The sequence below is a fragment of the Gekko japonicus genome, unplaced genomic scaffold (genome assembly GCF_001447785.1).
Source record: "Gekko japonicus isolate JY-2015 unplaced genomic scaffold, Gekko_japonicus_V1.1 scaffold68, whole genome shotgun sequence".
NCBI classification, from domain to species: Eukaryota; Metazoa; Chordata; class Lepidosauria; order Squamata; family Gekkonidae; genus Gekko; species Gekko japonicus.
In genome coordinates, this window is record NW_015169175.1 from 1,009,673 (window position 1) to 1,023,790 (window position 14,118).

Genomic DNA, 14,118 nt, shown 5'->3' on the forward strand with positions numbered 1-14,118 from the left:
TAAATAAAGATCCCAAATACCGGAACAGGGATACAGTTTGAAGAAGAAAAAGAGATTGGATTTATACCCTGCCCTTCACTCGGAGTCTCAGAGCGGCTTACAAACTCCTTTCCCTTCCCCTCCCCACAACAGACACCCTGTGAGGTAGGTGGGGCTGAGAGAGCTCCGAGAGATCTGCTCTTTCAAGAACAGCTCTGACAGAACTATGGCTTGTCCAAGGTCATCCAGCAGCTGCAAGTGGAGGCGTGGGGAATCAAACCCGGTTCTCCCAGATTAGAGTCTGCACACTTAACCACTACACCAAACTGGCTGTTTGATGGAAAAGAGATGTTGTAACCTCTACCTGTCTTTCTTCAGTGTTATGTTCAAACCATAAATAAAAGTTAACTCCTTGTCTGTTTAATGGTGCAGAGTGTGAATAGAACTGTGTTTGAGCCCCCAGTGTTTGAGTGAGGGGCGATTATTAAAGGAGGCGGGGCTACCGTATCTGCTGCTGTCTCTGTGAGTGAGAGAGAGGACATGAGTTGTGAAATTGTCTTGGCTCTCTTTAGATAGAGTAGTGATGTGTGATGGCCTGCCCTGCTTGTAACCCTGAACCTGAAAGAGAAAGGGGTTGTGGAGGATAGTAGACACTCTGTGTGAGGGAGAAAGGGGCATCACACTGCATCATCCAGGCAGAAGGGTTGCTCTTCTGCCTGGACAGCAGAGGACAGCAGAGGTTAGGCAGTCATGGCTTCTCTATGCCACCACCCACCTTCCACTGATGATACTGGTGGCTGCTTAGGAGCATCAGGCAGCATCCAGAGCCAAAAAGGAAGTGAGGTTGCAGCCCCATGTTTGCTTAGGTAGGTGGGTGCAGCAGTGGTTAGGAGCAGGAGGTGCCATGTGCTTGCCTGCTCTGTGTGTTGCACCCATGCTTGGGAATGGGCCTGCTGGACCACATCCTGCCAAGCCCCCCCCCCAAACCTCTGTCCAGGCCTGATACTGTTTCTCCTGAAGAAGGAGGAGGAGGAGGAAGGAGGAAGGAGGAGATTGGATTTATACCCCGCCCTTCACTACCTGAAGGAGTCTCAGAGCGGCTTACAATCCATTTCCCCTCCCCACAATACCACCCACCTTCCTCTGATGATTCTGGTGGCTGCTTAGAACTGCTCATGAGAGAACAGCTCTGAAAGAACTTGTAACTGACCCAAGGTCACACCAGCAGCTGCATGTGGAGGAGTGGGGAATCAAACCCAGTTCTCCCAGATTAGAGTCCACGCTCGTAACCACTACACCTGTCTGAAGCTCAATACTGCCATGCTTCTCCATTCCTTGCACTTCTGTTGCTCAGTAGTACGAGTAGATGAGTCCTGGACATGCATCTGTGAAGCTGCCCCAAGTTGGCTCAAATAGTTAGGGCTGCATATCAGCTCCGTTGGACTCACAGCCTCAAAAACGAGCTCAATTTAAAGCAAGGATGGAAGACGCCACCACCTCTTTGACCTATACCTGATTTGAACTTTCCATTTGGAGCGCCAAACAAAACTGAAGAATGATTCATCTGATAGTCTTTGCGGTTCTGGCTTTTTTAATTTGGGTGGCTGTGTGAAGATTGCTGCACCTTTTAATGTTGGTAGAAGTAGAGCAGGAGTGAATCATGCCTCTTTTAAAAACATCTCTACTTCTGAAAGAGGCCATCGAGCAATGTGAGGATAATTGCTGTTAAAGTGAATTTGAATATTTTATCTACAATACTGTGCCTAAAATGACACCAGGGAATAGGCTTAACATCTGGAAACTTGATGGATGCTTTTGTGGTATGAATTTAGTCAGGTGGTAACTAATCACTCATCCCATCTTCCTTGACTAATACGTAGGGAGAAGCTTCCCCGCTGGTAGCTATTCAAGGACAAAGGAATGGGCAGCAGCCAGTCACATACTTCCCAAATAATATTGCGTGCACCTATGTATTTTATACAAATGCAATTTATGCTGTCAGCAGGGGGGAGCAAACTGGCGAGGGGCTGTGGCTCAGTGGAAGAGCCTCTGCTTTGTGTGCAGAAGGTCCCAGGTTCAATCCCCGGCATCTCCTGTTAAAAGGACCAGGTAGGAGGTGATGGGAATGTCGTGCCAGGTAGCGGAGATATAAACTTCATAAAGGACACAAACACAAAGGGGTTTTTTTTACTTACAATAAAAATGCTTAAAACATTAGCACTCTTGCAATATTTTGTTTATTTAATAGCGTCCAATAACTGACACCTCTTGCTCTGAATTATTGCATCAAAATGTTTGTGCTGTTGCAATCTTGAGTATGCTGTTCAGGTGTGTATCTGTAAGCTGCAAACCTACGATGACGCAGCAACAGCAGAACTGGAAGCAGCAGCAGCAGAAGACAGCCAGTTCCACTGCAGGCCTGATAGAAGCCCTCCAGGGGCCTCATTTGGCCCCCGGGCTGCATGTTTGTATACTGATCTATGATTAGCCCTTATGCAAAGGAATAACGATCAGAAATGAAAGGGTTATAGGGGAAAGAGAGTTGTGTGGCATCGCAGAATCACAGAGTTGGAAGGGACCTCCAGGGTCTTCTATTCCAACCCCCTGCACAATGCAGGACATTCACAAATACCTCCCCCTCCACACCCGCAGTGACTGCTGTTCCAAGCCCAGAAGATGACAAAAAAACCCTCCATGATCTCCAGCCAAACTGGCCTGGAGAAAAATTGCTTCCTGGCCCCAAAGTGGCACTCAGCATTCCCCTAGGCGTGTAAGAAAGGGCCACAAGAACTAAGCACTGATGCAACCCTTCCTGCCCTCATAAACTGCCTAAGTTCACAGAATCAGCTTTGTTGTCAGATGGCCATCTAGCCTCTGTTTGAAAACTTCCAAAGAAGGAGAGCCCACCACCTCCCGAGGAAGCCTGTTCCACTGAGGAACCTCTCTAACTGTCAGGAAGTTCTTCCTAATGTTTAGCCAAAAACTCTTCTGATTTAATTTCAACCCGTTGGTTCTGGTCCGACCTTCTGGGGTGACAGAAAACAACTCTGCACCATCCTTTATATGACAGCCCTTCAAATACTTGAAGATGGTTATCATATCACCTCTCAGTTGTCTCCTCTCCAGGCTAAACATGCCCAGCTCCTTCAAGCTTTCCTCATAGGGCTTGGTCTCCAGACACCTCACCATCTTCGTTGCCCTCCTCTGGACATGTACCAGCTTGTCTGTATCCTTCTTAAATTGTGGTGCCCCAAACTGAACACAATACTCTAGGTGAGCTCTAACCAGAGCAGCGATACCATCACTTTGCGTGATTTGGACACTATACTTCTGTTGATACAAGATGCCACTCATCTTATGGGTAGACAAATATATTATGGCTTAAGCTTTTGTGAGCCAGAATGTGGTCACCTAAGTGGGTAGGGGTAGATACAGTCTGAGCTAGAGGAAGCAGAACATTCTTCGTAGAATGAAGCCAAAGGGCCAAATATACACTGAAGGAATATGAGAATCACACAAGCATGACCTAGTTGAGTCCTAACAGCAGCTGGTGATGAAGAGTCATGGGAGGGGAGGGAAAATGGATCTTGGTTCCCTTTCATTGATTCATTCTGTACTGTGTTACTGCTGGTGAATTTTTTGTGACTAATGGGAAAGGTAAACAACATCATCTGCCTCTCTTTCTTTGTCACTGGAAGAAATGTTCTGAGTACAGATTAACCAGGAGGTGTAATTAACTTTCAGAAATGTCTTCCAATAACATTTTTTTAGCTACAGTGAGAAGCTCTTGTTCCCTGCAGATAATGTCATAGTCCCTTTGGTTACAATTCTCACAGTAAGATGGGGAAATATGTACAAAAGTGCATCTGGAAATTGATTCGCCAAGTGTAAGATACATTTTTCCAGGGTGTTACACGTGCCTCACTATTAAATTAAAACAAGAGTCCAGCAGCACTGTGAGGTTGAGCAAAACGTGTTTGACCATAAGAGTGTAAATCCATGAGACCGATTTATACACACAACAGAAAGTACTGTGTGTGTGGGGGTGTGGGGGGTGTTATAGGGAGGGCTGGTTCAAAACAAGATCCAATCCAAAGAGTGATCAGTTCATTTAGGGAGAGTGTGAGATACTTATTGTCTAGGCAGAATGTAAAACCGAGATGTGACAGGCCCTTTTTTGAACCCAAGGGGGACCCATGTTGCCCCTCTGATGATTGTGAGGAACCTGCTTGGTTTTGTGATAAAAGCCTTCCCCTCAGTTACAAGATGTTGTTAGAGTAGCAAGTAGCTTTGGGTCACTGCTGTGAGGTGAGTTTTGTAGTGAGCATGAAGAGTACAGAGACCACTGAAGCAGGAGGTTGAAGAAAACAATACAGAAGGCAGAGCGAAGTCACTCTGCCATTCTACCAAGCAGAGCTACGGATGAAATTGTCTGCGCCCTTGCTGAGACAGTTCCACATTTTCTTTGTCCTCTCCCTCAGGCAGCCCTCCTCTTTTGAAGGAGATTGAATGCTGGAGCAGCACTCGCATAGGCCCAGGTGTCAAAACAGCTTAGTCACTGTTTTAACTCTTGGGTAGGACAGCTTTCTATCTGCCACATCAGAGCAAAATGAAATTAGATAAGCAGATTCAACTGGAAGTTACAAGGTACGGCTGAACTATTTAAATAATGAAGGGGTAGGCTATGCAAGATACTGGCATCTATAGTGAGCTGGGAATCCAAGGTCCCTGTTAAACCCTGTGGGCTCATTGTCATTTGTTAATAAATTCTAATCCAGCGATTTCACATTGGATTCTCCCTTTGAAATCCCTTTGTAAGAGACCACTAACTCTGAATCGGCAGCGTAATGCCATGGAAGATTAAAACGTCCCCCCCACTGTTTTCTGAATATTGTGGTGTTTAATGCCAGGTTTATATTCTGTCATGGAGTGAGTGACCTGTTTGTCCCCACAGAAAGATGGTCAATACATTGGAACATTTGGCGAAACTTTTACTGTGGGCTTCCACTTTTTTTTAACTGAGTCATAAAATAAAGAGAGAGAAATGATGGTACTGCTTTGTGTGTGTGTGTGTGTGGGTGCTGTAATTGCAATCTAGTTTTTCTCACCACATTTGCTGAGCAGTTTCCATCCATATGTATTTTAAAAGGCAAAGGCAACTGAGTCACAAGGATCTAATGAAACTTGATTAGGCAACCATTGTAAAATTAGAAAAATAATCCATATTAATTAGCTCTGTATGGAACAGTTTCTTGGCTGTTCTTCACAGGCATTTCTTTCAGATTGGCTGAATATCATATGCTTAAATGTCATCCATAGTTTTCAGACCATGTCCACGGCAGTAACCCTGAGAGTGCCAGTGATGGGTGATGGCAACAGGGGAAAGCTTCAACCTATGTAACATGGTGGTATGGCTTCCTGGGGGTATTTTGTTGGCCACTGTGTGAAATGGCCCACTGGCCTCATCCTGCACAATGGCTATTTTGTTCTAGCAAACACTGCTGACCACCTCCCATTTTTAGCAAGTTCAGACTTCATATCTGATTTATAACGGAGTCCAGGATTTGGTTACTGTATGTTCACTGTGTGGTGTTTTAGCTAGTATACATTGCTACTTGAACATGCCAATTACCAAATGATAGGTGTCAAGTTTGGTGAAGTTAGACCTACCATGTGTCAGCTATTACTCAAGCCACATCTCAGCCACAAAGTATCTTATTTCATTTTGTGCAATGTTTACAGATCTGCTTGTCTGCACATTTCAGCAGTCTCATGCTGGAAGCTACCTTGTACCCATTCTTCGTTAGCTCTCTAGAGACAACATTTCATAAGTTGAAATTAGTGTGCACAAAGGGGAAATGGGCATGAGTTCCCCTGCCCCCCCCCCGTCTACACATCCATCATCTTGAGCTCAGAAGCATGGAGTCTCTGTGCATATGTTCTCTTCAAAAAATAATGTTCCTAATAATGGAGATAGAGACTACATGCATAGCCGTGCTTCCTAGATGTGCAGATTCCATGTATGTGAGCCTGATCATGATGCGTTGGGGCCAGTCTACTCCCTCTCTATGCACATTCATTTCAAGGCACATAAGGTCGCCTATGGATGATTCCTTCAGTGGTTTAATGTGATTATGGGTGTAGGTGAACCATGAGTAAGTTTTTAAATGATTTAAATGAGACTTAGCTTTGATTTGCAGGTGTTTAGCATTATAGCCATGGTGCAGGTACAAATGTCTACTGGAAAAAAATCATTTTGATGAGGAGCTTGTGTCTTTTCTGCAATGAGACTAGGTATTGTCTGTGTTTTGGACTTGGGGGCCAGGACAGTGAGTTACTGGACCTTAAGTTCTGAAGTCTTTCCATTCCCCTTGAATGTGTTTTTATTTTCCACAGACAAACATTCATACGGACCTGTCAGCTCTGGCCTTGGCGAGTGTTCTTGCATCTAGATAATAGATTTGTTCATCAAGGGTGATGATATATTTCAGAGGTCAAGCCTGTTTGAGAGACTTCCCAATTCTTCATTTGTTATCTGTAGACAGAAAGCAAGCCTACCCTTTCTATAATAAGCGGAATAGGTACCTATTTTACAGGCTAATTTTACTGCTCTTGATAAATAGGCCTTGTAGTCATTCTTCATTTTATGGGCAAGTCATTGTGAATCCAGATTTACTAATGCTTTGTGGTTTGGAGATGGGGAGCACATCTTTCTTCTCCATGTTTTCTTAATCCTCTCAGAGGTAGAGCCATCCCCCCCCTAGTTATATTAGTTTCAGTGTCCCACAGGGGAGCTGTGTGTGTATGTGTGTGTGTGTTAGAATATTTCCAATGCATCTTCCTTTTGCTACTCTCTTTTCACACCATGGAGAGTTCTTCTTATAAATATGAGCAAGCTTGGGGTAAAAAAAGAGAGAAGAACTAAAGCAGATGTCGCTTGCTCAATTTTAAAGCTGCTTCTGTTTTTCTCACCAGTGAAATATACATCCGTGTGTAGTTCTTTTCAAGCTTTTTGGCCATTACTGAACTCGGAAACAATGCTCCGAGTGTTGGCCTTGTGGAAATGTAGTCTGTTAATGGATATAGTAACTAAAGTGAAATATACACTAAACATTACCTCAGAGTTTGAAGACACAGCTTAAGTGCAGTGCAGAAACATGAGCCTTTGGCAAGGCTCCTGGAAAAGTTCATGACCCTGAGATTTGGCAAACTTTCAGGATCCTACCTGGGCCAACTTGTTTAAGGAGAATTACATGGAAATGACAGAGGGAGTTCTTTTCCATAAAGTCTGTCTACAAATGCTCTTCTGTATGACAGCTTTTGGGTTAAGTTATTCAAGAGGTGGTTAGCATTATTATTTTTAAGTATATTGTTACTAATTCAATAAATATCCAATAAAGGTGTTGCATTTCTGTAAACCCTCTTTTCAGAAAACCCTGACAGTTTGAGCAAAACAAATTATTGCCATAATTTAATTGGCAAACCTTAAATATACTCTGGGTTAACTTGTGCTGCACAGTTTGTTAATTTCTAGATCATATTTTCATGGCTGGATTCATATATTGCAATAAGCCACATTTTCATTAAATCCCGATGTAGTGTGATGTTTGAATGCAGGCTGCCAAACAAACTGTGGCTGATGCTAAACTGGGTTTCTGAACTATGAGTTGTTCCTGGCTTGTTAACTGTAGTTAGTACTAACTCGTTTGTGACATTAAAATGCAGAAATCCCATTTCTTCAGTAGCACGGTCCCTCTCAGCTTCCTTCATACACAGATGGTATCATGGAACAGAAGAAAAACCTAGCCACATTCAGCAATAGATTATAGTTTCTCAGCGAGCCCTCCTTCTGTCTTATCTCCATATTCCCCCCTCCTGCTGTGGCTCACCAAGAGATGCCACCTGAAGCTGGCCACTACCACATTAGGCCGCAGAACTTGGATTTGGAGACAGAGATGGGGGAATAGATGATATAAAATCATCCACACCGTGCTGTCTTGAATACTGCTAGAGGGGGATGCAAATTCCTTTTAATGTGTGATTCTGTTCTTAATGAATTTCAAAGCTGAACAGAAGTTTGAATCCATCCTGGTCTGTCTGCTGCACCCCCTCAACTGCTTTTTGGAGGTTTCATTTGGGTTTAGTCAGCCTTTTCTTATGTCTGGCAAAAATTAGCATGAACTTTCAAATCAGGAGCCGAGCAAGGAGCATTGTTGCAGCCGTACAATTCCTGGCTGCTGTATTTTAGATGTGTACAACAGATAAGACCAAGTAGACACAAAAATACCGTATGTCTGAAGAGTTGCTATTCTTACTTCAGTTTTTCTTTCTCTTTCAGTTTCTGGGCATAGCATTCCTTGGAATTGGACTATGGGCCTGGAATGAAAAAGTAAGTAGAATCTAACAAACTACAGAACCAATTAAGATCTAGACATAACTGTTTCCTCCCTCATTTTTCTCAAAAGAATGGTAGGTGGAAATACTGCCTTGCCTAGCAGGTAGTGTTGACAACTCCATCTTGGGAAATAAGTACTGGTGTTTTCTACAGATAGGCCTTCTCAAACAATATCACTTGGAATGAAGGTTGCCAGATCTTCCCTGGCCACCAGCGGAGGATGAGGTGGTAGGGTTGCCAGATCCAGGTTGGGAAACTCCTGGAGATTTGGGGATGGAGCCTAGTTCGGACAGGGACCTCAGTGTAGTACAGTGCCACAGAGTTCACCCTCCAGAGCATCCATTTTCTCCAGGGAAACTGCTCTCTGTAGTCTGGAGATGAGCTGTAATTCCAGGGGATACCCAGGTCTCACCTGGAGGCTGGCATCCCTACTTGGAATAGTTGTGACTGTTGTGCATTGGCCCTTAGCATTAGGCAATTCAACTTCCATCAAAGTTTTCCTGCAAGTATTTCTTCATGTGAAGAAGCATAGGAATTATTTTCATTAATTAAAGATATGTGCATGGAGCCTCTCTAGAGACTCGCTCATGGCAGTTCACAAAGTAAAAATACAACAATAAAATCGTAAGAGCAACAAATAGAAAAATACCAGTACTAAAACAAGCCATGAATCAAAACACACAGAACCAGCATAAAACTATATTTAGCAGCCTAAAAAATTATCCATGCAGCAGCTCTTGAGATAGAAAGCAGGTAATAAAAACCATTAAAAAGATGGAATCCTTCAATTAATAGCATAGGTCAACACAAATGGCCGGATGTTCAAAGGACAGCAAAGAAGATACCAGGTGAGCCTCGCATGTTCTGTACATGGGGCACTTTCTTAAAATAGGGGTTCACTTAATCGTAGATCCTCTCCTTCTGAAGTGATTCAGTTCAGAAACAGTTTTTCCATCCATCTGTCATCTGTCTGTCTGTCTCTATCCGTTTATCCATCTGTTCATTTATCCGTCCCATCCCACCCCATCTATCTTGGACCCCAAGTTGTTTAATTGACCAGTTCAGCATATGTAAAGGTAGGATGGATTTTTGTCTCTATCCGTTTATCCACCTGTCCATCTATCCGTCCCATCCCACCCCATCTATTTTGGACCCCAAGTTGTTTAATTGACCAGTAGGTTCAGCATATGTAAAGGTAGGATGGATTTGGTAAACTGTCAGTTTGTTTATAAGAGTCCTGTATGCTATATACAATAAACTATCTGAGTCAAATTTTCTTGGTAGTCAGATTAAGGTAGAAAAATTAGAGCAAGCAAATAATTGTGACCTGCTATACTTATTACACAATTTTAAAAAATTGATTGGTTTAAATGAATTGTATTACAAGAAGTGCGTGTTATATAACTAAAAACAGATCCAGTAGTTGATCAACAAATATAATTCCTGATATGCTGAGGGGAGCAGTTGTCCTAGGATCTATTTTGGGGAGTAAAATTCTGGGGGTTTTCCCCCTAATGCTGTGTGTTTGTCTTCTGCACTATAATTATAAGGAAGTTAGAGAGCTAATAGAGCTTGAATCTGACTCCAGCCTGACCCGTAGATACTCCATGATACACAATATTCAGTATCCTTTGAAGAACTAATTAAGGAGCACTTCCAGTGAGACAGCTGTCTTGGAAAAAATGCAGAGATAAGTCTTTCCAGTTCAAAATGAATGCCAGTGTTCATTTTCTTAGCCTAAAGCTTAATGCCATTTTACTCTTCTGTTTTTTTTATGACGAGTGTGTATGTGGGATTTTTTGGGGGAGGCAGCACTTCTAAAGATACCTTTAATCTATGTCCCAAGCTAAATTACAAATGAGCTTTCTGGCAAAAGTACAGTTTAAAGTAGATCTTCATACGGACATAGATCAGTCTCTGGTTGAAATGTGTGTATCCAGTTAAATTTAATAGCTAGAAAGTGAACAATTTCCCCTCCCTTCCTGCTAGTACAAAAGTAGAAATTTACATAGTGTTATGTGGTTCAATCAAGACAGATGGGGAAAAAAGAGTAGGAACAGTCCTTTAATGTTGCGTTTTGCCAGCCAGAGGGGGTTTACTTCCCCTGAAGTCCCTCCTGAGCCGTTCAGTGTTTTGACATGGCTTGAGAAGAGAAATTCAAGCAACACAAAAATTTTTTTAAGAGGGTAAATGACATATATAGCCCTGTGAGTTTCTCTGCAGCCATTAGGGGAGGCCAGTTGAAAGAATGGGCTTGACAGCCAGTCAGCTGGGTCAAAGGAGAAGCTGAGAAATTAGCATCCTAAATTGTGAACCTGAAAAGGGATCTGTGAGAAACATGGAGGCGATCAGCCCAGTGGGCACAATGAACCAGACAGGCCTTTTTCTCCCATCACAGTGTTTGCCTTTTTCATTTCAGTTTTTTCTCAGACCTCTAGGAGGAGGTTGGGTCTTTTTTGTGTTTGTGAAACTGGCCAATGAACAGTTTCCAGGAAATGAAGGCTTAATATTTTACTAGTGCCATTGGTAACTTTAAAGATGTAAAACCTAATAAGAAGCTGAGCAGCCAAAGCATGTTCTTCTGATTCTCTAGAATGCCAATAGGCGTAATATTATAAACTTAAGTGATGGGAGATCAATTGTATCGCGAGGTATTTATCTGTGTTGAGACATATCTTGTCAAAACAGCCTCCTTTGCTAGACGTGCAATTTATCAGGCTCTTAAATAAAAATAGCACTTTGATACCATTTTGTGTTGATAACTACATGCTTGACTTCTGCATGTAGACCTATCAATCTTCCCCTTCCTCTGTTTTGCAGCAGCAGATGCGCTCTTACCGCACCAGTCCTTTCTGGGAGACTTTATCCTTCCCTATCACGAATGTTTTGCTGTCACTCTTTGCAGGGAGGAAGTTTGTTGGTGGAAGAAGCTCAAATATCAGATACGGAATATAGATTCCATATCTAATAATGGGGTTGGTAATAGATTATGGTCTATGAAATGTTTGTATCCTGCTTCTAAGCCTGCAGGACCAAGAGACAGTTAACTTGCTCTTGGAGCTGTCCCTGAAACTGTCTGTGTATTCAGCCACTTTAGCCTGAAATTTCCCAATTCTGTTCAGAGATAGAGAAATGCAAGTGTGTAAGGGAAGTGTGTGTACAGCAGAAGTAACATCTAGGATGAGGATCAAGGATCCACTCATCCCCAGCCCTGAAACAGACTGTCCTGTGCCATCTTGATATACATGATTTGTGTTTCGACATCTCTGTGTAGTCAGCTTCTTCCTTCACCCCTCCCCGGCTGGTGTTGTGTGATAAGGGAAGCGACCCTGATACAGCCAAGACAGTTGATACCAAGGACTCTGGCAAAGGGCAACAGATACGTCAGTGAGGAACATCTAGTACTGAGTCAGAACTGGGCGCACTCACATCTGGAAAGTAAAGGGGAGGACTAAAAGAAGTGAAGACAAGCAAAGGAGGCTAAAGGCATCTTGATATCACCTGTCCTACAAAAGAGAAGATCCAGCCTTGCAGAGGGGCAGAGTTCCACCTTCCATCATCAACAGCTTGATGATGAGCAGCCTGGGTATCCCTCATCATTCCTTCCGGTCAGGTCTGACGAACCTAAATTTGGGTGACTGCAAAGGGTGAATGAGAGTATCTTAGGATACGTAAATGTTGTCAGTAAAGTTTTTATTTTATTTTAAAAGGATCCTTGCCTAGGAATATGTACCTGTCCACTGCTGGATAGGAAGCCCATGGGCCCAAAGCTCTGCTTCAGGGTCTGATCCGCTGTGAAGTATGAGGAGCCAAAGGGACACAGGTGCAGCTTTGTACTTAACACGAACACTAGGCAGCTTTTCCAAGGCGATGATCAGATTTGCAAGTCAAAAAAGGGAGCAACTGAGACCATTTCTAGAAAAGATGTGCAATTAGCAGCAGTGTTCCCTCTAAGCTGAGTTAGTGTGAACTAGCTCACAGGTTTTTAGCCTCCAGCTCACAGGTTTTTGTCTTAGCTCAGGAAGGATGGCTCCAGAGCAAACTAATTCATGCAGTAGTCAAATCGCTCGCTCACAACTTTAATGCCAGTAGCTCACAAAGTAGGATTTTTGTTCATAAGACTTCACAGCTTAGAAGGAGCATTGGTTAGCAGTGTTAGTTTGTAGACAAGAGTTCCCCATCGTGGTGCCCCTGGGTATCATGGTGCCCACGGGCACTTCCCCAGACACCCACTGTATGCTTCAAGAAAGTAGGTGGCACCATTATTATTTATTATTATTTATTATATGATATTTATGAATTGCCCAGTCCCTACTATTGTAGGGCTCTGGGCGATGTACAGCATAATAAAGAACATTAAAACTATAAAATAAATACAAACAGTATTGGTATTAATACATTAATTAAAGTCAAGGGGCGAAAATTACAGTTTTCTCCCATTTCTGGCCTGTGATCGCCTCACGGGTGTGTGTGGGGGGAGTAAAAACAGTCTGAGGAGAAGGGGAGTCGGGGAAGGGTGCCAGCCAGGATGTAAACCGTTGCCTGCCTGGGGCCAGGGAGGGTCTTCGCGGGGCTTCCTCGCACTCCCGCTGGCCTTGCAGGTCCACCGCCAGGCCCCTGATGTCAGGGGGTGTGGCATATGCTAATGAGTTATGCTAATGAGTTCCCCTAGCTCTTTTTCTACGAAATGACCCCTGCGTAGAGCTCCCGTGGCTCACCCGAGGCTTCCTGCCGTCTTTCCCTTCTTGGTCACCTTCTCTGTTTGTACTTTATCATCCCTTTTACCCACTGGTCATTGTCATCTCTTCTGTGTGTGTGTTATTCCTTTTGGGCTTCTTCTCTGTGTGTGCTTATCTTCTACATCCCCCGTTCTTCCTGTATGCGTTTGTGTGCTTGGGCTCGACCTCTTGTGGCAGCCCTTTTGTAGTTGTACCTGCTGCTCTGCCGCAAATTAAAAAGGTGTCGGCAGGCTCAAGGCCTTTTTCTGCCTGCAAACTTCTTTACGTCATAGGAGGACTGCTTCCATCAAAAGAAAGTGCCTGCTGGCAGATGGCATCCATGGGATCCAATCCAAAGCCTGCAGTTGTAGCCTTAAAATGTTAGAAGGTGGTGTTTCATAGCAACATTTTCACTGGGTGAGGGAGAGATGAGGAAAGTGTAGCTGGTTCCTAGAGTCAGTTCCTGTGCTTTCTCTCGGAACATATTTCCACTTTTCTAATCCCCCCCTTATAGGGCTGTATCTATGAGGCTATCCCACCTTTATCCTTCTGACAATCTGAGTTTAGTAGGTTAAAATGCAGTGACTTGCTCAAGGCCACCCTGTCAGCTTATGACTAAGTGGGGTTTTGAAGCACTCCATATGCTAAACTTTTTTGGCAGCAACAAGCTTTTCCTGGTATTCAGCGAACAGAAGTATACCAGCTGTGGGGTGCTGGAATGGGCCTTTGTTGGGAAGTGGTAAAGGGGGACCCCATCAGTGGATGCTGTGTTGGTTGAGAGCAGTGTGAAAGGTTGCGTTTTAAGTATCAACGGGGAAAGAGAGCGAGAGCTGCCTGTTAAAAACCAACATGTCATCATAGTTCGATTTGTTTTCAGACTCTCCATGTATTTATTAGTTAGGGTTCACTGGTCGTACAAATGCTTGGGAAAGTCCATCCACTATTCAGCAAAGACAGAGACCTGCCACTCCAGAGAGCTGTATTTTGAGCTTTTTTTTTCTTCAGACATCTCTCCCCCCCCCCCCC

The 14,118-nt window shown here is 43.6% G+C and overlaps 1 protein-coding gene and 1 non-coding gene across 2 annotated transcripts in view; both read left to right on the forward strand.

The window, feature by feature from the left end:
- TSPAN5 (tetraspanin 5) overlaps positions 1-14,118 on the forward strand; it is a 99,492-nt gene that overhangs the window by 67,922 nt on the left and 17,452 nt on the right. Inside the window, exon 2 of the mRNA XM_015415979.1 lies at positions 8,318-8,368. Within this exon, the coding sequence (XP_015271465.1) occupies positions 8,318-8,368 (51 nt within the window). The remainder of the gene's footprint in view (positions 1-8,317; positions 8,369-14,118) is intronic.
- TRNAT-UGU lies at positions 2,003-2,074 on the forward strand. The gene has a single exon. It is a non-coding gene; the product is annotated as a tRNA-Thr (tRNA).